The sequence below is a fragment of the Lithobates pipiens genome, unplaced genomic scaffold, assembly GCF_037356315.1.
Source record: "Lithobates pipiens isolate NorthernLeopardFrog02 unplaced genomic scaffold, aLitPip1_a1.2 Scaffold_19, whole genome shotgun sequence".
NCBI lineage: Eukaryota > Metazoa > Chordata > Amphibia > Anura > Ranidae > Lithobates > Lithobates pipiens.
Genome location: NW_027507764.1, coordinates 345035934 through 345061648, shown reverse-complemented (window position 1 = coordinate 345061648; position 25715 = coordinate 345035934). Strand labels below are relative to the sequence as shown.

Sequence of the window (25715 nt, the reverse complement as noted above, 5' to 3'; positions counted from 1 at the left end):
CAATCCAATAATCAATTCATAAGCACCATCATGTCAATGAACACACACGATATTGATCTAAAGTACATTAGTAATTAGATTGCTTGAAACAAATGCCATAAGCAATTTGCTGCTGAAGCCAGCCCGTGTGACGTGTAAATTCACACTTTCACTCAATCAGCAGTTGAGAACAGAGTTTAAAGCATGTTTATGCTAAACAGTGGAACATGGCGCCAACCACCTAACAAAAGGGTGAAAGGTCATTTGGCCTTCTAATTAAAAGCATGCTATATTATTATACTATAATACACCTATTTGAACATACAAAAAAAAAAAGCAAACAAGGTCACAGAGCAGCTATATGTGTGAAAACACAGTATAAGACTACATTACTACAAGGAAGCTATAAAGCAGAGTGAGAAAAGAGAATGCTAGGAGATGTGTCTTCTAATGTGTAATATTGATCATCTCTAGGTATGTTTAGATGTGGTCCTGCATCTGTTCAAGCCATTAAACATGGACATGTCTGCTTTCAGTTTGATACGCCTTTCCTTTTCTCTGAGGTATGTTTTTCTTCTATCTCATCATGAATTCAATTTTGTAAAATAAATTCACTACAGTAAAATAATAACAGTTTCTAGATAGTTTTGTTTTATCCAGTTCTGTTTCATATCATTTAAATCTGTAATGTTTTATATAAAAGCAAGTATATTTCAAAGCCTTTAAGATGTGATATGCAATTTTCATTTCCCATCATTTAGCTGCAACTGACTTAAATGTTCATTAGTCACCCTAATATTTTTCATATAATTTTTAATATACTGCCATCACAAGTTACCAGTAATGGTGGTCATTTTAAAATGAATTATAATTACAGCAAGATACATTTTCTAAAGTGTATGTACACCCTAAAAACTTTTAGCCCTGCCAGAAATCTTGTGAGCTGATACAGTACCGTGAATAAGCGTGATCACTCTAGAACAGGAAGTATCTTACTGACATGCTCACAGGTAAAAATAAAGGAACAAAAAAGTCTGATAAAAAATAAACAAATACAGTCACCACATCCAAGGGATGGGATGGTAAGCTGCAATATATTATATTTTTGTTCTTAGGTTTAAATTTGCTCTAAATTGCACTTTTGTTGCTTTGTGAGCATTGCAGAATGTGAAAGACATTTTGGCTTACGGGTGCTTACAAGTGCTTCACTGGAAAGGTGTGTGTGGGGCATCATTCACCATACAAAATCATGCTCCATTCCATGTCATACTGAGCAACTTATCCAGTTGTCGCCCTATCTAGAATGGCAGAATGATACCGGGGCCGGCCCCTCGTCCCTCCAAGTGGACGTCATGTAACACTGCGGCGCTGCTATAAGAAAAGATAATGTGTGAAAAAAAATAATAATAATACTGATCACTTCTCCAGAGTAGTACAATTTTACTATGTAACATTATATTGCTCTGGTCAAAGTGTATTAAAAAAATCGTAACAAAGAGGAAAAAAAAGAGAAAAAAAATATATATATATATATTTATCTATTTATTTTTCGTACTGTCACCAGTCAGTGTCCCTGATCACCACCACACCATGTGTATGATGACATATGTGTATGATGACACTCTACTGGACTGGTGACAGTATGTAAAAAAAAATTATGACAAAAAATTTACAACTTCAAAATACTCGCCATGCCTCATAAAAAATACCTTGGAACCTTGGACTGTCTACATTCCAAAAAGGGGTCATTTGGGGGACATCTGTACTGTCCTGACATTTTTGGGCTTCAGGAAATGAGCTTGGCCTTCAGTTCATCAGGATTGATCAATATTCAGATATATACCATAGTTTGTGGACTGTATAACTTTCCTACAGACTAAATATAATACACTGATTTGGGTTATTTTCACCAAGAAGATATAGCAGAATACATTTTGGCCTAAATTTATGAAGAAAGATTATTTATTTGCAAAATTGTATAACAGATACACAAAAAAAACTTCTTGTTTTTTTTCCAAAATGTTCTGTCTTTTTTTGTTTACTTTGTAAAAAATAAAAAACCCTGCAGTGATTAAATACCACCAAAAGAAAGCTCTATTTACAGTGCCTTGCGAAAGTATTCGGCCCCCTTGAACTTTTCAACCTGTTGCCACATTTCAGGCTTCAAACATAAAGATATAACATTTTTATTTTTTGTGAAGAATCACCAACAAGTGGGACACAATTGTGAAGTGGAACGAAATCTATTGGATTTTTGAAACTCTTTTTACTAATAAAAAAATGAAAAGTGGGGCGTGCAAAATTATTCGGCCCCCTTGCGTTAATACTTTGCAGAGCCACCTTTTGCTGCGATTACAGCTGAAAGTCGCTTGGGGTATGTCTCTATCAGTTTTGCACATCGAGAGACTGAAATTCTTGCCCATTCTTCCTTGCAAAACAGCTCGAGCTCAGTGAGGTTGGATGGAGAGCATTTGTGAACAGCAGTTTTCAGCTCTTTCCACAGATTCTCGATTGGATTCAGGTCTGGACTTTGACTTGGCCATTCTAACACCTGGATACGTTTATTTGTGAACCATTCCTTTGTATATTTTGCTGTATGTTTGGGATCATTGTCTTGTTGGAAGATAAATCTCCATCCCAGTTTCAGGTCTTTTGCAGACTCCAACAGGTTTTCATCCAGAATGGTGCTGTATTTGGCTGCATCCATCTTCCCCTCAATTTTAACCATCTTCCCTGTCCCTGCTGAAGAAAAACAGGCCCAAACCATGATACTGCCACCACCATGTTTGACAGTGGGGATGGTGTGTTGAGGGTGATGAGCTGTGTTGCTTTTACGCCAAACATATAGTTTTGCATTGTAGGCAAAAAGTTTGATTTTGGTTTCATCTGACCAGAGCACCTTCTTCCACATGTTTGGTGTGTCTCCCAGGTGGCTTGAGGCAAACTTTAGACAAGACTTTTTATGGATATCTTTGAGAAATGGCTTTCTTCTTGCCACTCTTCCATAAAGGCCAGATTTTTGCAGTGTACGACTGATTGTTGTCCTATGGACAGACTCTCCCACCTCAGCTGTAGTTCTCTGCAGTTCATCCAGAGTGATCATGGGCCTCTTGGCTGCATCTCTGATCAGTCTTCTCCTTGTCTGAGCTGAAAGTTTAGAGGGACGGCCAGGTCTTGGTAGATTTGCAGTGGTCTGATACTCCTTCCATTTCAAAATGATCGCTTGCACAGTGCTCCTTGGGATGTTTAAAGCTTGGGAAATCTTTTTGTATCCAAATCCAGCTTTAAACTGCACAACAGTATTACGGACCTGCCTGGTGTGTTCCTTGGTCTTCATGATGCTCTCTGCGCTTGCAACAGAACCCTGAGACTATCACAGAGCAGGTGCATTTATACAGACACTTGATTACACACAGGTGGATTCTATTTATCACCATCAGTCATTTAGGACCACATTGGATCATTCAGAGATCCTCGCTGAACTTCTGGAGTGAGTTTGCTGCACTGAAAGTAAAGGGGCCAAATAATTTTGCACGCACCACTTTTCAGTTTTTTATTTGCTAAAAAAGTTTAAATTATCCAATAGATTTCGTTCCACTTCACAATTGTGTCCCACTTGTTGGTGATTCTTCACAAAAAATTAAAATGTTATATCTTTATGTTTGAAGCCTGAAATGTGGCAAAAGGTTGAAAAGTTCAAGGGCCGAATACTTTCGCAAGGCACTGTATGTGAACAAAATGATAAAAAATGCAGTTTGGGTACAGTGTTGCATGACTGCGCAAATGTCATTCAAATTGTGACAACGCGGGGCAGGAAATGGGTAAAAGTGCCTGGTATTGAGGTGTTAAAAAAAAAAATTATGCAACCTGAAACTGAGAGGTAATACTGCTGGTATCTAGCTTAATTTTATTTTTTTTTCATTAGTGTGTAAATCATCTCAAAAATGAGGGCACTTAATAAAATAACATTGACTACTCTTATGACTATTTCCCAAGATGGCCAGCTCAGTCTAGTAGCCATAATGCAGTGTTTTCTTGTTAGAGCAGTGATTCTCAACTAGGGTTCCTCCAGCGGTTGCTAGGGGTTCCTTCAGCATTGGGCAATTTCTGCCTCTGAAATAAGTTCCCAATGGCACCATTGCTCTTTTTAGCTATCTGTAAGGAGGTAATTCTTCCCAATGACCACAAGTGTAAGGATCATTCCTCTCACACTAATGTATCATGAGTTGTAGAGTTCTATTTTTTACCAGGGGTTCCTCAAGACCGGAGAACTATTTCATTATGACCACTAGATGGCATTGATAATCATAGGATATAAACATATTATACACATTACAGGGATTATTTTTTCCCCACAGCATTTATTTTTATTTTTATAAATTAACACTTTAGCTTTTTCATTTTCTGATCAGTTAACCACATGGATTTCATTAGCCATGTGGCAAGTGTGGCCCCTATGCTAATATCAGCTTATATACCTTTTTAGATTTAAGTATATGCTTTAAGACAGCTCTCCAAAAATGAGAACTACTCTTATGCCGCATACACACAATAGCAATTCCGGCCAGAAAAAGAGCTTTTCATTGTAAAATGGGACCGTGTGTATGCTCCATCGGAATTTAGCTGTCCGAATTTCCGCCAGAAAAAAAATGATAGCATGTTCTCAATTTTCCCGACGGAAAAACTTTCTATGGGAAATTCCGATCGTGTGTATGCAATTGCAATGTGCAAAAACTCACGCATGCTCAGATTCAACTAGGAGATGAAAGCTATTGGCTACTGGGTATTGAACTTCCTTTTTCTAGTCCCGTTGTACGTGTTGTATGTCACAGTGTTCTTCACGGTCGGAATTTGGTGTGACCATGTGTATGCAAGACATCTTGAGCGAAATCCCGTCGGAATTCCGTCGGGAAAACCATCAGAGCTTTTTCCAACCAAAATTCCGATCACGTGTATGTGGCATTAAAGGCAAGGTGCTTGAAGGCAAAATAATACATTGTGCAAGCATGCCCCGTCAGTGTCAATTTCAGAAAGCAGACCAGAGCAATAATGTGCTCCAAAGCTTGATTCAACAGGACCAACTAGTTAAAATCTGCCAAAAACCAACATTATCATGTCCAGAGATTAACTGTTTTTTTTTCTGAAAAACTACTTTACTGACTATCATTCCTGTGCCCTTTGGCCAATCTATGGCTACCCTTTTTACCAGAACACGACATACTATTTGTCAATTTCACCAGTTGCAGTCACTGTATGTAATAACAAACATCCTAAGATTTTTTAAATCTACCTCCCAGCTTCAACAGCAGTAAAAATAATACCTCTAATACATGATATCATGCATTTATTTAAATAAATATTTCCTAAAATGCATTCATCTATGTCAGACAGCTAAAGGTAAAGTGAAATATTTTGGATAAGCCACACATTTCTTTTTTTTTTTTTTGTTACAGGTAAACAGTGACATTGTTTATTCTAAGGCATTAAAAGATGGATCCAAAGTGGTTCAGTATATTGATAAAACACATGTGGGACAAAAAATTGTAACTAAAGAAATAGAAGGAGATGGACCACATGATATAACTGATCTGTACAAGTTTTCAGAAGGTAAGGTTTATGTGTTACTGTTGGAGTGCTGGTCTATTACCTTAGGCTCTAGAAGTTAACTTCGGATAGACTCATGATATCAAGCATTTAATCAATTAAACCTGGGAAATCCATTCAGCTCATAGTCCAAATCTCCTAATTAGCCTGGAAGTCACAAGTCAATTAAATTAAATTAAAGGGTAAAAAATAGTGTAGCGCTTCTACAATGGTGAATGTGATAAATACGCCCATAAGCAAAAAATTGTGTATATAGAAAATGGTCACATCGGGAAGTCCATAATCATATGAAATAAAAGTCCAATACGAATGGATAAACAATTTTGTGATGTAACTGGTACAGGGATGATTAGACCGCTTCAAGAGAAGTAGAGGACTTGCTAATCAGATATGCCCATGTAAATCAGCTTGTCTGTAGACATTAGAAAGATAGATGAATACTCTTACCAACTGTGTTGGACTCACACGGTCGTATGACGGTTGAGTCTAGAAGGCTTGGGGTCCTGACCTAGGACCAAAGAGTGGATCGATGAGGGTCCGGCAGAGTGATGAGGAAACTCCAAGCAGCAGTGAACCATGCGATGTATCTCACGGATGTAGCGTCAGGGTGGTTTCTCATCCAGCTCAGACGTGACACGATCAACACAGGTGACCCCGAAATTGGGATGGAGGATATTGTGGGTTTTAAGCCAAAAAAAGAAAAGGAAAAAGAAAAAGAAAGCTCCACATGGTGCGGGTCAGACGGTCTTAAACGGCAAATTTATTTAAAAGTCAAAAAATATAATAAAAATTTATGACTTAGTGATCACATAAAGGCTGAGTAAAAATAGAAATAAAAGCAATGTGGGGTGCCAACAGCTAGCCCGACGCGTTTCGACATAAATGTCTTCGACAGGGGCATGGTGGGACCCACCACATTGCTAACAAATTTATGGAGTTTCTGAGACAGCTCCGCCTACATAAAGAGGCGGGGACTTTGGTCTGAGACAACCCCTTACAAATAAAATAAACAAACATGAGAAAGGCTTATTCCGACATAGTATGCAGATTCATATAACCAATCTATTATCAATATGGGATAGTGCCCTTTCATATAGGTGCTCAAGTTAAATTTGACAACAAAAAAGGTATAACAATGACAGTAAGCGTATCTCACGCATTGGTCCCATCTGTATTTCCCTTATCATCTGTATCCAGAGGGGACCAGCGCGTGAACAATACACACACGGTGCTACATCAAACGCATAAACATGGCTGCCACACATATAGTATTACCACCACATATGCTGGGTTTCAAATCTGTCCCCCAGAGTGGTTTACTCACAGTTGTGTTCTATCAGGATAAGTCTATATGTATCAGGATGGCGGTGGCTGATGATAATCTGCTGTTATATATGGTCAAAAACATACTGGCGATATGCAGTTGAAACGGAATGTATATATGTTGCCATAGCAACCAATGCTGTGTGGAATATGCATTGACTAAATTCCGGTCGTATGACGAAATTACGTCGTGACGTTTAAAACGTTTGTAATGCCCCAACCAATCGCTGATCCGCGCGTTACATCGCCGTGAGGGGAGGTGCTAGTAGGGACGTACGTCCCTCACACCACGAGGCCCAGACGCGCCAAAATAACACGTGGCGCGTCTCCCTCACTTGGCATGTAACCAGGGAGGAGGGGCGTGCAGACTTGGCGCCATACGGCCGCGTGTTGCATGCCTCCCATCCCACGGCGTGACGTGCGGCGTCGTTTCTCCGTTCAGAACATGTGACGTAACCACGTCAGATCAAGGCATGTTGCGGCGTCGTCCCTCCGTTCGAAGTGAACGGAGCGTGTGACGTAACCACGCCATACCAGAACACATGTCCGGTCTAGTCGGAACCATGGCAACCAGTCCCCCGACTGTATGGGAACCGTCGCCATGGGGAGAGAGACGCCGTGAGGACAAATTATCACAAATTCTACACTGAAATTCACATACCAGATATTTAAGTGAATAGTCTCAAACATGGAGAATAAAAATAAAACATTGTAAAATATGGACGTCAAGAGTACATGCGCCCCAAAGTGGGCAAAGATAAATTGGCACAAAATGGGGCATGCATGACAAGGACGCACACTATACATAATAGAAAAGTAAAAAATATATAATAATATATATGTATCCCATAACGACACTGCATTTATCCTGGATCACATCTGGCTCAGGGGAAGAATGCAATGCTGCACATGGGCATACGTATATATAGTGTGGAGTTGGGCAGAAATTCAAACGCATATGTAAGAGACTGTGGAATGAGTCTATAAGTTTGGGTGTGGGAAAACATAAAAAACCAAGTTAAGGTAGAATCAGTAGGAAACACAGTGTGCTCACATGAACTCAATAAGAGTAAAAAACATACCAAAAGTATGTGAGACATGTTCAAAAGAAAAATGACTCTCACATAGTTAAATAATGGCAATATCTATAAGGGAATGGTATACTAAAAAATGAAAATAAAATAAAAATAATGGTGGGGTGGGGAATTAATAACCCAACCCCAGTGTATTAGGCCTGATTAATAAAGCTGTTGATGTCCCAGTCTGTATTCATGCCATGGGGGGAGTAGCACCTCAATTCGTAAATCCAAAACGTCTCGAGGCGCGACACCCCCCGTAGGCAGGAATCCCCCCTCCAGCTTGGAACAAATTTGTCTATGATCTGGAACCGTGTGCCTGTAGGGTCTCTATTATGTTGTTCAAGGTAGTGTCTCGGGACTGTGTGTTTATCACAGCCTTTTTTGATTTTTACTAAGGTGTTCATTGACTCTGATTGAAAAATTACGAATTGTACGCCCGACATATTGCTTATTGCAAGGGCATGTTATCAGATAAACTATGTATCTAGTGGTACAGGTGGTGAAGTGTTTCATAGGGTACGTACGTTGGGTAGCCGTAGAAGTGAAGGAATCACTCCTCCGTTTACCCAGCATATTGTGTATGCACACATTGCATTTTCTACAGGGGAAATATCCTTTGCTCTGTGGGAAAAACTGGATAGGTCTAGGGATGTCTATTACATTGGGGGAGACGTCACTTTGTATCGAGCGAGCTTCCCTATAGATAATTCCAGCTTTCTCAGGGATTGTTCCTCCTAAAATTTTGTCACTGCATAATATCTTCCAGTGTCTGTTGATAATTTTCTTTATCTCCTTATGTTGTGTAGAGAAAGTGGTGAAGAATGACCATTTAAATTTGTCATTCGTTTTTATTTTAGATTTCTTTTGGACAAGGGACGTCCTATCGGTCTGTAAGGCTGTTTTGATATCAGCATCTAGAACGCATGGGTCATAACCCTTGTCTATAAACCTCTTGCGGATGGTATAGGATTGGGAAATGAAATCACTAACATTAGTGCAGTTGCGCCTCAGTCTGAGGAATTGGCCACGTGGAACGGATTTCAGCCATTGATGGTGGTGACAGCTGTCTACAGGAATGTATCCGTTCCTGTCAGTTGGTTTAAAGAAAGTTCTCAAGACTAGGCGTTTCTGCACTACTGTGATTTCCAAATCCAGAAAATGTATGTTAGTAGTGCTGGCTTCAAAGGTCAAATTAATACCGCGATCGTTGTTGTTAAGGGTTGCCATGAAGGTATCTAGAGACGACCGACTGCCTCTCCACAGGAGGAGGATGTCGTCTATGTATCTTGCCCACAGTACCAGTTCAGGCCTGTCCAGGGCATAGACGACATCCTCCTCCCATTGGGCCATAAACAAATTGGCCAGACTGGGTGCATATTTTGCCCCCATGGCAACACCTTTGATCTGGGTATAAAAGATGCCTTGAAACCAGAAATAATTGTGGGAGGTAGCAAACTCTAATAGTTGCATGAGAAAATTTCTGTGTATCACAGGGAGTGTGGAATCCCTTGAAAGAAATAACTCCACAGCACTCAAACCTAAGTGCTGTGGGATGCAGGTGTACAGAGCAGACACATTGGCCGTGACTAAGATGAGATCATCGTGATACTGTATGTTCTCTAATAATCGAATGGTGTCACCAGTATCCTGTAAATAAGATGGTACACTTCTTACTAAGGGCTGGAGATAGGAATCTATATATTTCCCTATTCTCGAAGTAATGGAATTTATACCACTAACAATCGGACGACCTGGTGGATTCACAAGGTCCTTATGTATTTTAGGTAGTTGGTATATTGTCGGGATACGTGGTGCTAGTGGGATCATAAATTCCCTCTCCTTTTTATTTAAAATATTCAAGGAGAAACCCTCGTCTATAATCTGTGTGAGTTCTTTTTTATATTTAGAAGTAGGGTCCCCAGATAATGGGCTGTAAGTGGTGACATCACTCAACAGTCTGTTCATTTCGTTAACATAACGTGATTTATCTAATACCACTAGACCGCCCCCCTTGTCTGCAGGGCGGATAATAAGATTTTTTCTTTCACACAGGGATTTGAGGCCCTGTGCTATAGCTGGGTCTTGGTGTACCCTTTTAGTAGGCAACTTATCCAGATCGTCTAGAACAAGGTTTTTAAAAACATAAATGGATGGGGGTAAGATACCTGGGTTGAACAAAGAAGGGTTGCTCAATCCAGTGTGTCTAACTGGTGTGGAATCAGGAACTGTGTTGGTTCTACTTGGTGAAGACAAAAAGTGTCTCTGTATATGAAGCTTACGAATTAATTTCTGCACATCAATAAATGTATTAAATTTATTGAGTTTTCTAGGTGGAACAAATTTAAGGCCCTTGTCTAGAATGCGTTTCTCACTGTCTGACAGTATTGCTGTACTGAGGTTGTAAATGCCCGCTCCTAATGTGTCCGCTTTCTTTTTCCATTGGATGCGCCGCCCCCCTCTGGTGCCTCGTTTAGTTTTGTATTTCCGCCACGAATGGGGGTGGCCCTGTGAAAATCCTGATGATATAAGGGCCCAGGAGGATAAGTATGATTATATGGAGTTCTAGACGGGGGCTCGTCACTGTATGTCATATAGGGAGGAGGGTCACGATAAGAATCATAGTGGCCCTCATCTCTAAGAGGCGGGTAGCGATTATGGGTGCGTATAGGGGTGCTATGGGGATAATTCTCCCTCCTGTAGCTGAATTGGTCATCTCGCCGAGGTCTACTGGATTCACGGGGAGTGTGTTGGTATATATAACTGATCTGTACAAGTTTTCAGAAGGTAAGGTTTATGTGTTACTGTTGGAGTGCTGGTCTATTACCTTAGGCTCTAGAAGTTAACTTCGGATAGACTCATGATATCAAGCATTTAATCAATTAAACCTGGGAAATCCATTCAGCTCATAGTCCAAATCTCCTAATTAGCCTGGAAGTCACAAGTCAATTAAATTAAATTGATTAAAAATAAATAAATGAATAACCTTCATATTCTCTCTATCCACAGATGGTCCAGAGGAAGGCAAATACCCTTATCAACAATCTGTACTGTTGTTACTTAAGGCTGGGTTCACACTAGTGCAAATTTTTATGTGGGTTTCCCTGCATCCAATTCCCACAGCAGGAGATTGTGACCAGCTCTCTATGGAGCCAGTTTACATATCTCCACAGCAGCTCCAGTGCGTTTTGCACAGGAGTCCTGTGCATCTTTTGGTCCATTTCAGGTCCAAATTCAGCCTAAAATTCGGGCTGAAATCGGACCTGAAGTGGTGAACGGAACCGCACTGGCCTCCTGCTATGAGCCGCAGCGTGCTCATATGTGAACCCAGGCTAACTGCTCGCGGCTGTAATATATTGTTGGATCCCAGCAATGTAGAAAAAAATACCAAAAAAAAAAAAAAATGGCGTGGATGTCACCTCCAAAATCCATACCAGGCCCTTCAGGTCTGGTGTAGATATTAAGGGGAACCCCGCAACCATTTTTTTTTAAAATGGTGTGGGGTCCCCTGGGCCCTAGGTACTATATACTCTGAACAGCAATATATATCGAAAAATTGGGCCTTGGACAGTGACGGTGGTGCCACAATACTGTAAGCCCTCACAGATACACTTGTTGGGTGCAGGAACGGGCCTTGCTCTAAAATCTTAGATCAAAAATTGTAATTACATACCCCTGTTAAACAGGGGCCGAAAAATTGGGCCTTGGGTGGTGACGGCGGTGCCACAACACTGTAACCCCTCACAGATACTTTAGTTGGGCGCAGGAATGGGCCCTGCTGGGAAGTTTTAGATCAAACATTGTAATTACACGCCCCTGTAAAACAGGGTCAGAAAAATTGGGCCTTGGGTGGTGGTGCCCTGCTGTTAAATATTATATCAAAAATGTTAGGTACACGCTCCTGTTAAACAGGGGCAGAAAGATTGGGCATTGGGTGGTGGTGGTGGTGCCATAAATCAAAAATATTGTTCGGAAGATAGCATCATCAAGATTCAGGAGGAATAGGATAGGTAGCATAGGCAAGGGATCCCACATCCATAGCAAATTCAATCAGTTACATCAGAATCAGGTGCTTGATAGCTGCTAATCCAGGACTGATTCATTTTTATAAATGTGAAATGTGTATGTCAATGGAGTCTGTGGACAGGCGCACTCTATGATCCATTACAAACTCTCCAGCAACACTGAATGTGCATTAGGAAAGCATACTGGATGCATGGCAGGCCAGTAGCTCATTTGCATATTTAGCAAGTTCTGGCCAGTGATCCATCCTCAAGACCCAGTAACCCAGTGGATGCTCTGTTGGAAAGGTCTCCAAGTCTTCTCTTGCCCCTAGATATTACTGCACCATGTAATGCAGGTGCTGATGATGGTTGCTTGAACCGATCAGACCTTGGCGCTAAGGATTGAAAAATTGTTTAAAGGCATCAGTCATCCCTCTCCACCGCTCTTCCTCTGACTGATCGAAGCCTCAGCAACATGTTGTCCAGAACCAGGAAATTGTAACCTCCCAGGGTCTGGAAATGCGTTACACAAACAATTTTTCAAGGCCTCCTGCAGATGTTTCATCCTCTGCTCCCTCTGCGAAAGCAGGATCAGTTCTGCAACCTTACCCTTGTAACATGGATCAAGAAGGGTTGCCAGCCATTAATGGTCCCTCTCCTTGATACCATGAATCCTAGGGTCTTTTTGCTGGCTTTGCAGAATCAGGGAGGCCATGCAGCGTAAGTTTGCAGAGGCATTCGATTCTGAGTCCTCTGGGTCACTAAGGATCACATGATCTGTAACTACCTCCTCCCACTCACGTACAACTTCTTGGGTTTCTGGGGACTTAAAACCATCCCTTGAAGACTGCTGCTGAGTGTTATCCTCTACATCCATGCTGACACAATCCTCCTACTCTTCTTTCTGTGTGTTTGGAGAGCCCGCAGGAATGCTATCTGGATAAAGGGGGTCTTGAGAGGTAAGGAATCCCTCCTCTTCCTCCTGCTGTTCTGCCTCAAGTGCCCTGTCCATGATTCCACAAAGTGTATGCTCCAACAGGAAGAGACAGTGTCACTGATATATGCATTGTCACTTCTCACCATCCTTGTGGCCTCCTCAAATGGGGACAGGACAGTGCATGCATCCATGATCAGTAGCCACTGGCATGGTGAAAAGAAGCCAAGCTCCTCTGACCCTGTCCTGGTGCCATACTCACACAGGTACTCATTGATGGTCCTCTACTTTGTGTGCAGCCACTGCAACATTGCCTGGTGGGCATGTCACAAATGAGGTGGTTGGTAGGCAAGTTGCATTCCCTTTGAATGTCAGCCAGCTGAGCACTGGCATTGTATGACCGGTGGAAATTACCACAGAATTTTCAGGCCTGCCTCAGGAGACCCTGTAAACCTGGGTATCTGCTCAAGAACTTCTGCACCACCAAATTCAGGATGTGTGCCAAACATGGAACATGGGTCAAGTGTCCCTGTCGGAGGGCGGACAGAAGGTTGGTGCCATTGTAGCATACATCCCTTCCTGGCTGAAGCTGCCATGGCATCAACCACCTCTGAACCTGCCCCTGCAGAGCTGACAAAATCTCTGCCCCAGTGTAGCTCCTGTCCCCTAGGCAGACCAACTCAAGCACCACATGGCATCTTTTAGCCTGACTGCTTGCGTAGCCCCTTGAATGCTTATGGAGCACCACTGGTTCAGAGGACAAATCTGCAGAAGAGGGCATAGAGGAAGAACAAGAGGAGGGGGTGGAGGAGAGATCTGCGGCAGAATCACCTCTAGCATTTTGGAGGCGTGGTGGAACAAGCTCCAACAACACTGAACTCTGTCCTGCATCCTTCCCAGCTGCCAGCAGAGTTACCCAGCGCACCGTGAAGGAAAGGTAACGTCCCTGCCCATGCCTGCTAGACAATGAGTCTGCGGTAATATGAACCTTACTGCTGACCGCCCTGTCCAACAAAGCCATATCATTGCCTTCCACATGCTGGTAGAGAGCCAGAATGGCCTTCCATGAAAAGAAATGGCGTTTTGGAACCTGCCACTGAGGTACAGCACATTCCACAAATTCATTAAAGGGGGCAGAGTCTACCAGCTGAAAAGGCAGCAATTGCAGTGCTAGCAATTTGGCCAAGCTAGAATTTAGACGCTGAGCATGTGGATGGCTGGGCTTGCATTATATGGTGCAGGAATATCTAGGGGCAAGAGCAGACTTGGAGACCTTTCCAACAGAGCATCCACTGGGTTACTGGGTCTTGAGGATGGACCACTGTCCAGAACTTGCTCAATATGCAATCGAGCTACTGGCCTGTCCTGCATCCAGGGTGCTTTCCTAACACACATTCAGTGCTGCTGGATGATTTGTAATGGATCAAAGAGAACGCCTGTCCAAAGACTACGTTGACAGTTATATCTCAGATTTATAAAAATGAATCAGTCCTGGATAAGCAGCTATCAAGCACCTGATGCTGATGTAACTGATTGAATTTGCTATGGATGTGGGATCCCTTGAAGACTGCCTATGCTACCTATCCTATTCCTCCTGAATCTTGATGATGCTATCTTCCAACAATATTTTTGGTTTAGGGCACCACCACCACCACCCAATGCCCAATCTTTCTGCATGTAATTAACATTTTTGATATAATATTTAACAGCAGGGCCCATTTCTGCGCCACACACAGCAAGAGTAACTGTGAGGGGTTACAGTGTTGTGGAACCACCACCCAAGGCCCAATTTTTCTGCCCCTGTTTAACAGGGGCATGTAATTTGAATTTTTGAAATAATATTTAACAGCAGGGCCCGGTATGGGCCTGGTATGACCAGGACCCCCACGCTGTTGTTTTCAATGATTTTTTATGTATATTGCGGGATCTGGCAATACATTACAGCCGTGAGCAATTTTAAATATTTAAAATATTTTTTTTTCCTTTTAGACGTTTCATTTTTCTGCAGGACTGTTATGAACATGAGAAAGATGTGCTAATTTAGAGGCAGACTAAGGGAACCCCCCATGCACGATATTTAAAGGGATATTTCATTTTTATTGTTTCACTTTAGGCATTAATAAAATCACTGCTCCTGAAAAAACAGCCTTTTTTTTACTTTTTTTGCATTGATACATGTCCCATGGGTCAGGACTCGGGTCCTCATACACTTTTTATGGCAATAACTTGCATATAAGCCTTTAAAATGAGCACTTTTGATTTTTCATGTTCGTGTCCCATAGACTTTAACAGTGTTCGCACGTTCGCACAAATTTCTTGCCTGTTCACATGTTCTGCTACAAACCGAACCAGGGGGTTTTCGGCTCATCCCTACACCGCAGAAGCTTCCTATTCATTCACAAACTGAAGCAAAGTAAACACAGTAACCTGACTGGCAAAACAGTGAGGGATGAGAAGGAAAAGATCCCCCTGCAAAAGGTCAAATGATCTCTGCTGAAGTTGACGATAAAGTAATCTGAACCCTAGTCCTTCTCCTTACCAGTGATTACATGACCCAGTACTTAGACTTCAGCTGCGTCCTGAACTTGTGGAATTCAGAGGCAGTATTCTCTCTGGAAAACATTAATATTAGAACATTTGTATTCATTTTTATTTGCAGAACTCACTATGTATATCTAATCATAGGTCTACTACAAGACACAAATCTGAACTACCGGTATATCTGCTTCCTAATTCTGTGACCTGTTGATGGACCCAAACAAGTAATAGAATGTGGTTTCCTAAACATTGAATGTAATATCTTATAAAACAAACATACTTAATAAGATAATTCTTAATTATAGTATGTAATTAAGTACTAAATAGCTGTTTTTTTCTCAATTCCAAAAATATATGTTTATGGAACCTTCCCTTTATAATATTATACCGGTAATAGGATATCTGATGAGATAAAAGAACAAAGCCTTTAAAAACCCCATGGTACAATCATGTCACGCCATAGCTGTATGTTTGTGATTAAAAATAATTTGCAGTGACAAGACTGGAAATATTACTATGATTATGTCTTCTAGTTGTTTGAATCTTCAAGCAGACAGTTCAGTAAATATTTTAACATTAATAGCAGCTTTGGAATGAAAGTAAAAGGGAAAGGAAATTGGAAAAAAGTCCAGTAAAAGAAAGCATGTCAGTGATCACCATTAAGGTTTTTCAATATTTAATGGGAGGTCTATTTGCCATGCAATCCCTGGGAGATTTGTAGTGTGAGTACTGTGCGGTTGCTTAGTTACGGGATCCCAAGAGGATGCATGCAAGGAAAGGTTGTAGAAAGAAAACCAAGCAGTTAACAGAAGAGTAGAGCAATGACATCGAACAAGAAAGGAGAAACTGTCACAGACAGTCCTAGTTCATAAGAAACACAAAGCCATGTAGTGTTTATTATTATTGTAACTGGCTAGTCGCTAAAATATATTCATAATATAAGCATAGTTTTATTAAAAATGACACCATATTTAAAAAATATACAATGCAAGTTATATGGTATCTATAGACCTTTAATGTTTTTTTTTTTTTAGATACCTATAAAATAGTGACTTTACTCTGAAATAGTGATGGCCGAACGGTTCGCCCGGCGGTCGTTTCGCGGCGAATTTCCGACTTTCGCCGTCCGCGGGTTCGAACGCCTTTTTCCGTCGTTCGCCCCGGCGGACTTACGTGTTTAATGTATACAAGAACTTTAACCTTTCGTGACACGTTTATCATGTGTTACAGGACAACCAATTGAGACATGACAGCTCATGGACACTTGGACATTCCCCCTAACCTATAAATACACCCGATCCGGTGGCCATTTTACATTCTTTCTTCTGTCACTGTAGGGAAAGGATCCTGTGTGGAGTAGGGACAGAGAAAACGCTAGCTATTTGGTACACAAAAGTTCTTTTCAGGACTGGTATAGGTGTTAGGTCAGCAGCCTGAGTTTCTTTTGTCAGTTTAGATAAAGGGACAGAGCGCTGTATGCTGCTATTTTAGGGACAGCTCAGCCAGATTAGTCTTTCTTCATCATCATCATCATCATCATCATTAGCTGTTACTATCAGGTCCACAAAAGAGCTGTTCCAGCTAATCGTTCCAGCCTACTCTTTTTTGCCAATTTGTATAGGGACAGGCAGGAAGCAGTGTGTCAGGCAGTGAGGATAATTTTAAAGACTTGCTGTTACTATTAGTTCCACAAAGGTTCTTTTCAGGACTGGTATCAGTGGTACGGTAATAGGCTTGTACACGTATAATATTCTTTCTTCCAAATATAGAAAGAATATTATACTTGACTGCTGCCCTTCTGCTGCAGTCTGCTAATCATTCACAACTCACTTGTTCCACAAAGCTCTTTATCAGGACTGGTAACTTGGTCTGTCTAGGGTGCTACGGTACATAGGCTTGGGTGCGGTACAGTCTGCTGTTCTGTAAGGACCGCTATCGGTCCACAATACATAGGGTTGCCGTGCACTACTGCTGACCGCTGCCCTATACTGCAGCAGTCCTTCAGCGGTATAGGGACTGACGCACAGTCTGCTAAACACTAATACACAACCTGCTTGGTCCACAAAAGTTCTTATAAGGACTGGTAACTTGGTATAGGGTGCTACGGTACATAGGCCTGAGTGCAGTACAGTCTGCTGTTCTGTAAGGACCGCTATCGGTCCACAATACATAGGGTTGCCGTGCACTACTGCTGACCGCTGCCCTATACTGCAGCAGTCCTTCATTGGTATAGGGACTGACGTACAGTCTGCTAATCACTAACACACAACCTGCTTGGTCCACAAAAGTTCTTATAAGGACTGGTAACTTGGTATAGGGTGCTACGGTACATAGGCCTGAGTGCAGTACAGTCTGCTGTTCTGTAAGGACCGCTATCGGTCCACAATACATAGGGTTGCCGTGCACTACTGCTGACCGCTGCCCTATACTGCAGCAGTCCTTCATTGGTATAGGGACTGACGTACAGTCTGCTAATCACTAACACACAACCTGCTTGGTCCACAAAAGTTCTTATAAGGACTGGTAACTTGGTATAGGGTGCTACGGTACATAGGCCTGAGTGCGTTACAGTCTGCTGTTCTGTAAGGACCGCTATCGGTCCACAATACATAGGGTTGCCGTGCACTACTGCTGACCGCTGCCCTATACTGCAGCAGTCCTTCAGCGGTATAGGGACTGACGCACAGTCTGCTAAACACTAACACACAACCTGCTTGGTCCACAAAAGTTTTTATAAGGACTGGTAACTTGGTATAGGGTGCTACGGTACATAGGCCTGAGTGCAGTACAGTCTGCTGTTCTGTAAGGACCGCTATCGGTCCACAATACATAGGGTTGCCGTGCACTACTGCTGACCGCTGCCCTATACTGCAGCAGTCCTTCATTGGTATAGGGACTGACGTACAGTCTGCTAATCACTAACACACAACCTGCTTGGTCCACAAAAGTTCTTATAAGGACTGGTAACTTGGTATAGGGTGCTACGGTACATAGGCCTGAGTGCGTTACAGTCTGCTGTTCTGTAAGGACCGCTATCGGTCCACAATACATAGGGTTGCCGTGCACTACTGCTGACCGCTGCCCTATACTGCAGCAGTCCTTCATTGGTATAGGGACTGACGTACAGTCTGCTAATCACTAACACACAACCTGCTTGTTCCACAAAAGTTCTTATAAGGACTGGTAACTTGGTATAGGGTGCTACGGTACATAGGCTTGAGTGCGGTACAGTCTGCTGTTCTGTAAGGACCGCTATCGGTCCACAATAGATAGGGTTGACGTGCACCACTGCTGACCGCTGCCCTATACTGCAGCAGTCCTTCAGCGGTATAGGGACTGACGTACAGTCTGCTAAACACTAATACACAACCTGCTTGGTCCACAAAAGTTCTTATAAGGACTGGTAACTTGGTATAGGGTGCTACGGTACATAGGCTTGAGTGCGGTACAGTCTGCTGTTCTGTAAGGACCGCTATCGGTCCACAATAGATAGGGTTGACGTGCACCACTGCTGACCGCTGCCCTATACTGCAGCAGTCCTTCAGCGGTATAGGGACTGACGTACAGTCTGCTAAACACTAATACACAACCTGCTTGGTCCACAAAAGTTCTTATAAGGACTGGTAACTTGGTATAGGGTGCTACGGTACATAGGCTTGAGTGCGGTACAGTCTGCTGTTCTGTAAGGACCGCTATCGGTCCACAATAGATAGGGTTGACGTGCACCACTGCTGACCGCTGCCCTATACTGCAGCAGTCCTTCAGCGGTATAGGGACTGACGTACAGTCTGCTAAACACTAATACACAACCTGCTTGGTCCACAAAAGTTCTTATAAGGACTGGTAACTTGGTATAGGGTGCTACGGTACATAGGCTTGAGTGCGGTACAGTCTGCTGTTCTGTAAGGACCGCTATCGGTCCACAATAGATAGGGTTGACGTGCACCACTGCTGACCGCTCACCTATACTGCAGCAGTCCTTCAGCGGTATAGGGACTGACGTACAGTCTGCTAATCACTAACACACAACCTGCTTGTTCCACAAAAGTTCTTATAAGGACTGGTAACTTGGTATAGGGTGCTACGGTACATAGGCTTGAGTGCGGTACAGTCTGCTGTTCTGTAAGGACCGCTATCGGTCCACAATAGATAGGGTTGACGTGCACCACTGCTGACCGCTGCCCTATACTGCAGCAGTCCTTCAGCGGTATAGGGACTGACGTACAGTCTGCTAAACACTAATACACAACCTGCTTGGTCCACAAAAGTTCTTATAAGGACTGGTAACTTGGTATAGGGTGCTACGGTACATAGGCTTGAGTGCGGTACAGTCTGCTGTTCTGTAAGGACCGCTATCGGTCCACAATAGATAGGGTTGACGTGCACCACTGCTGACCGCTGCCCTATACTGCAGCAGTCCTTCAGCGGTATAGGGACTGACGTACAGTCTGCTAAACACTAATACACAACCTGCTTGGTCCACAAAAGTTCTTATAAGGACTGGTAACTTGGTATAGGGTGCTACGGTACATAGGCTTGAGTGCGGTACAGTCTGCTGTTCTGTAAGGACCGCTATCGGTCCACAATAGATAGGGTTGACGTGCACCACTGCTGACCGCTCACCTATACTGCAGCAGTCCTTCAGCGGTATAGGGACTAAGAGTTTTGTCACAGGGTCATTTAAAAAATGACATGCAGAGGAAGAGGCAGGCCCTTCCGCAGGGGTGGTAGGGGTAGGGCAGGAGCAACAGGCTTGAGCCAAAGTGGGAAGTTGCAGAAGGTGCGTTCAATTACTTTAAAGGATGCACCAGACTTGGTTGAGTGGCTCGCTCAGCCTTACTCTTCTGCACCCTCCTCATCCTCTCGATCTGCACCCTCTTCTTCACTCTCTGCTATGTGCACCCCCAAAGACACTACCACCAACAACACGACCACCACCACCACCACCACATACCTTCCGCTTGAGTCACTGGAATTATTTTCCGATCCATATCAAGAGGACATTTCTGATGCGCAGCCACTCTTGGTATTGGATCAGGAAGAGGAGGTAGCAACAAGCGCTACTCAGCAGTCTGACGCCAGTACCCAGATCAGCCCAAGGAGGAGGTTGGTCCCCGGTGTTGCTGCCTACTCTACTTATAGCGGTGGGGAAGGTGACGTTGATGATGACGTGTCTAGTGATGTCACGTGGGTGCCCACAAGAGAGGAAGAGGAGGGGAGTTCAGAGGGAGATATGGACCAGCAGATAGGGAGGAGAAGCAGCAATGACTTACATTGCACAGCAGGGACAAAGCAGACTGCAAATGTATCAGGAGCGAGTCATCGACCATGTACGGTCACATCTGGCGCTCCCAGGACACCGGCACATGGCTCCGCAGTGTGGGCTTTTTTTAACGTGTCCGCTGCTGACAATAGCGTTGCCATCTGCAATCTTTGCAGTCAACGCGTTAGTCGCGGTAAGCCCAATACTCACCTAGGGACGACCGCCTTAAGAAGGCACATGAGCAGCCATCACCGAGCCCAGTGGGAGCAACGGAACACACAAAGCCACACTGCAGGCTCTCACCGTCCAGCCTCGTCTTCTACTTCTCCTTCTCCTCTCTCCTCACAATTGTCCTCCACTCCACCTTCCATCACGCCAAGCTCACATTTTTCTGCAAAAAGGCAGGCTTCCGTGGGCCTAATGTTTGAGCGTAAAAAAATGATGACGCCGGATAACCCTCTTGCCCAACGGTTGGCGGCTGGCTTGTCAGAACTCATAGCCCGCCAACTACTGCCATATAAACTGGTGGACTCGGAGGCCTTTCGCAAATTTGTGGCCATTGGAACACCACAATGGAAGGTCCCAGGAAGGAAGTATTTCTCAGAGAAGGGCATCCCAGAGCTATATGGCCATGTTCAGCGGCAAGTGAATGTATCTCTGGCACACAGTGTCGGTGCCAAGATACATCTGACCACAGACACGTGGTCTAGCAAACACGGGCAGGGAAGGTATATCAGTTTTACTGCCCACTGGGTGAACCTTCTGACGGCCGTCAAGCATGTAACCCGTGGCACCCGTGTAGATTTGGTTTTACCGCCACGGATTGCATGCAGGCCTGACTCTTCTTCTCCTCCTCCTACTCCATCCTCCTCCCTCTCCTCCTCAGCTGCCTCCTCCTTTTCCGCTGCTAGCGTCTCTTCCACTGCACCGCCCAAGCTCCCCAGAACCTATTCCACATGCCAGGTGAGACGTTGCCATGCCGTGCTGCGTCTGTTGTGCCTGGAAGCAAAGAGCCACACTGGCCCGGCACTCCTTTCAGCTTTGCGTTCACAGGCAGATGAGTGGCTAACACCGCTCAATTTGACAGTTGGTAAAGTGGTGTGTGACAACGGTGCCAATCTGCTTAGCGCATTGAAACAGGGCAAAATCACGCACGTGCCGTGCATGGCACACGTCTTAAACTTGGTCGTGCAGCGATTCCTTGTCAAATACCCTGGGGTCCAGGACATCTTGCGGCAGGCAAGGAAAATCTCGGCCCATTTCAGAAGATCTTACACGGCCATGGCTCGCCTTGCTGACATTCAGCGGCGACACCATCTGCCGGTCAGACGTCTTATTTGCGATTGCCCGACGCGATGGAACTCAACCTTCTATATGCTTGATAGGCTGCTCCAGCAGAAACGTGCAGTTAACGTCTACCTGTATGAACTCTGCGAAAGAAACGGTTCTGGGGAGCTGGGTTTTTTTTCACCGCGCCAGTGGCTGCTCATGCGCGACACATGCAGACTTCTGCGGCCATTTGAGGAGATCACCAAACTGGTCAGTCGCAGCCATGGCGCCATCAGTGACATGGTACCTTATGCCTTCTTTCTGGAGCGTGCATTGCGTCGTGTCATTGATCAGGCTGTGGAGGAGCAGGAGCGGGAAGATGAGGAAGTCGCAATGCTGGATGAATTCCCAGGGGGGGCTACTCTATCTGAGACAAGTCAACAACAGGAGTCTGATGAGGAGTCAGAGGAGGATGGTGCCGGGGCGGATGAGCAGGAGCAAGAAGAGCATGCTTTAAACCTTTCTGGGATCCCTGTTGTGCGAGGATGGGGAGAGGAGAATGAAGAGGACGACATTATCCTGGATGATGAGCAGGAGCCAGGCCACCACACCGCTTCCACTTTAGTGCAAATGGGGGCCTTCATGCTCCAGTGTTTTAATAGGGACCCCCGTATAAAAAGCATGAGGGTCAAGGACCAGTACTGGGTGGCAACGTACTTAGACCCCCGGTACAAACACAAAATGGCGGAAATGTTACCGCCGTCGCAGAGGGCTGTCAGAATGCAGCACTTCCAGGCCTTGCTTCGAGAAATGCTGCATTCTGCTTTTGCGTGCGCTGGCAGAGGAGCAATTCCCACTCCCAGAGAAGGATTTGCGGGTACCAATCCAACAGCGCCTGCAAGAAGAGGCCGGTTTGAAGATGTGTTGGTGACTTCGGATATGAGGTCATTCTTTCAGCCGACCCATCGACAGGTGTCATCCGGATCCAGCATCAGGGAACGCCTAGACCGTCAGGTGTCCGACTACATTGGGTTAACGGCCGATGTGGACGCTCTGAGGAGTGATGAACCCCTAGACTACTGGGTGGGCAGGCTTGACCTCTGGCCAGAGCTTGCCCAATTTGCAATCGAACTGTTGGCTTGCCCCTCATCCAGTGTCCTGTCCGAAAGGACGTTCAGCGCAGCAGGGGGGATTGTGACCGATAAGCGTACTCGCCTAGCTCACCACAGTGTTAACTACCTCACATTTCTAAAAATGAATGAGGCATGGATCTCGGAGGAATTCAACACATGTGATCAGTAGACCATGTATATGTCTATAAACAATTTTTGGAATCAAGCACACAGACCTTCTTAATTCATTTGGCTCACTTCCCTGACCCAAAAAAGCACACCGTACTATATGCCCCTACCCTCCTCTTTGAAGAGGTTGAGCGGTGTCATATTTCTACTGGGGCTGCTTATTATGAGGGGTTCCCACCATCCCTGTGCTGTGCTGACTTCCTCCTGGGTGTTCTTATTATGAGGGGCTCCCACCATCCCTGTGCTGTGCTGACTTCCTCCTGGGGGTTCTTATTATGAGGGGATCACACCATCCCTGTGCTGTGCTGACTTCCTCCTGGGGCTGCTTACGGTGCTGCTGTCAGCGCTGTATGTCACGGAGCTGCTGTCAGCGCTGTATGTCACGGAGCTGCTGTCAGCGCTGTATGTCACGGAGCTGCTGTCAGCGCTGTATGTCACGGAGCTGCTGTCAGCGCTGTATGTCACGGAGCTGCTGTCAGCGCTGTATGTCACGGAGCTGCTGTCAGCGCTGTATGTCACGGAGCTGCTGTCAGCGCTGTATGTCACGGAGCTGCTGTCAGCGCTGTATGTCACGGAGCTGCTGTCAGCGCTGTATGTCACGGAGCTGCTGTCAGCGCTGTATGTCACGGTGCTGCTGTCAGCGCTGTATGTCACGGAGCTGCTGTCAGCGCTGTATGTCACGGAGCTGCTGTCAGTGCTGTATGTCACGGAGCTGCTGTCAGCGCTGTATGTCACGGAGCTGCTGTCAGCGCTGTATGTCACGGAGCTGCTGTCAGCGCTGTATGTCACGGTGCTGCTGTCAGCGCTGTATGTCACGGAGCTGCTGTCAGCGCTGTATGTCACGGAGCTGCTGTCAGCGCTGTATGTCACGGAGCTGCTGTCAGCGCTGTATGTCACGGAGCTGCTGTCAGCGCTGTATGTCACGGAGCTGCTGTCAGCGCTGTATGTCACGGTGCTGATGTCAGTGCTCTGTATTACGGTGCTGCTGTCAGTGCTCTGTATCTCCTGCACCCTCTTGTTTGCCTACCCTGGTCCCTGACCTTCCCTCTCCTCCATTGCCTTCATTAGCTCCATAGTCCTGAATTGTCAGAACAATTTCCCAAATAAAAAAAAAATGCTTGTAGTTATCGATCCCAAATTCACCTCATACATGTATTATGCTATTGTCCAGGTGGTGGGACTACGTGCTACCCCCTAATAATTACCCCGTGGCCGCAAATTCGACCTAAAGGTTTGCGAAATTCGCCTCCCATTGAAGTCAATGGAGCCCGCGGCGAACGGTCGTTTTCGCGAACGTTTGTGTCCGTTCGCGTTTCGCGTTCGCGAAACGTCCCGTCGGAAGTTCGTCCATCACTACTCTGAAAATTCTTATCAAGATGTCAGTGCTTTAAACATGTCTTTCTATATATCATTTGTAATTATTTATGCTCAATATGTATCAGGTTCTGTTGTATGTACTAAACAGCACAATGTCCATTTAATAATATATTTTACAGTGGATATAGAAAATAATTCTCCCCCCCCCCCTTTAAAATAATCACACTTTGATGCTTTGCAGACTGAAAAAGACAGATACAATTTTCGTTTTATCCAGCTGTATTTACTAGTGCAGCTTATAACAGCAAAAGGAAAGATATAACGCCAACATGGCACAAAAAAAAATAAAACAATTCAAAAAGAGGAATCACCCCTTTATGTCAGTATTTTGTTGAACCACCTTTTGCTTTAATTCCAGCCTTTAGTCTGTTGGGATGTGTCTGTACTAACTTTGCACATCTAGACTTTGCAATATTTGCCCACTCTTCTTTGCAGAACTTTTCAAGTTCAGTTAAATTTGATGGTGAACGTTTGTGGACTGCAGTCTCCAAGTCATTCCACACATGTTCAATTGGGTTAAGTCTGGGCTCTGACTAAGTCATGCAAGGACATTTACTTTTTTTTTCCTTCAACCACTGTGTGGTCTTTTTTGCTGTGTGCTTTGGGTCATTATCATGTTGGAACTTTCATTGTTTATGTGTCATGTTGGTTACAATTCATACTATGGGGGTTATTTATGAAAGGCAAATCCACTTTGCACTGCAAGTGCACTTGAAAGTGCACTTGGAAGTGCAGTCACTCTAAATCTAAGGGGTAGATCTGAAATGAGGGGAAGCTCTGCTGATTTTATCATCCAATCATGTGCAAGCTAAAATGCTGTTTTTTATTTTCCTTGCATATCCCCCTTGGATCTACAGCAGCTTTACATCCAAGTGCACTTTCAGTGCAAAGTGGATTTTCCTTTAGTGAATAACCCCCTATGTCTATTGATATTTCATATCCTACCTATCTTCTACCTATCTCAGCACACTTTCAGTGTCGCTTACAACTCCATCTCCTCTGCTCCCCTTCCTCTTTCTGTTGGGGTACCCCAAGATTCTGTCCTTG

At 44.2% G+C, this 25715-nt stretch overlaps 1 protein-coding gene across 1 annotated transcript in view; it reads left to right on the top strand.

Annotated features, from left to right (window-relative positions):
* The window catches only part of F13A1 (coagulation factor XIII A chain), a 223360-nt gene that overhangs the window by 141463 nt on the left and 56182 nt on the right, over window positions 1–25715 (top strand). The window contains exons 10-11 of the mRNA XM_077492144.1: window positions 454–542; window positions 5433–5586. Of these exons, the coding sequence (XP_077348270.1) occupies window positions 454–542; window positions 5433–5586 (243 nt within the window). The remainder of the gene's footprint in view (window positions 1–453; window positions 543–5432; window positions 5587–25715) is intronic.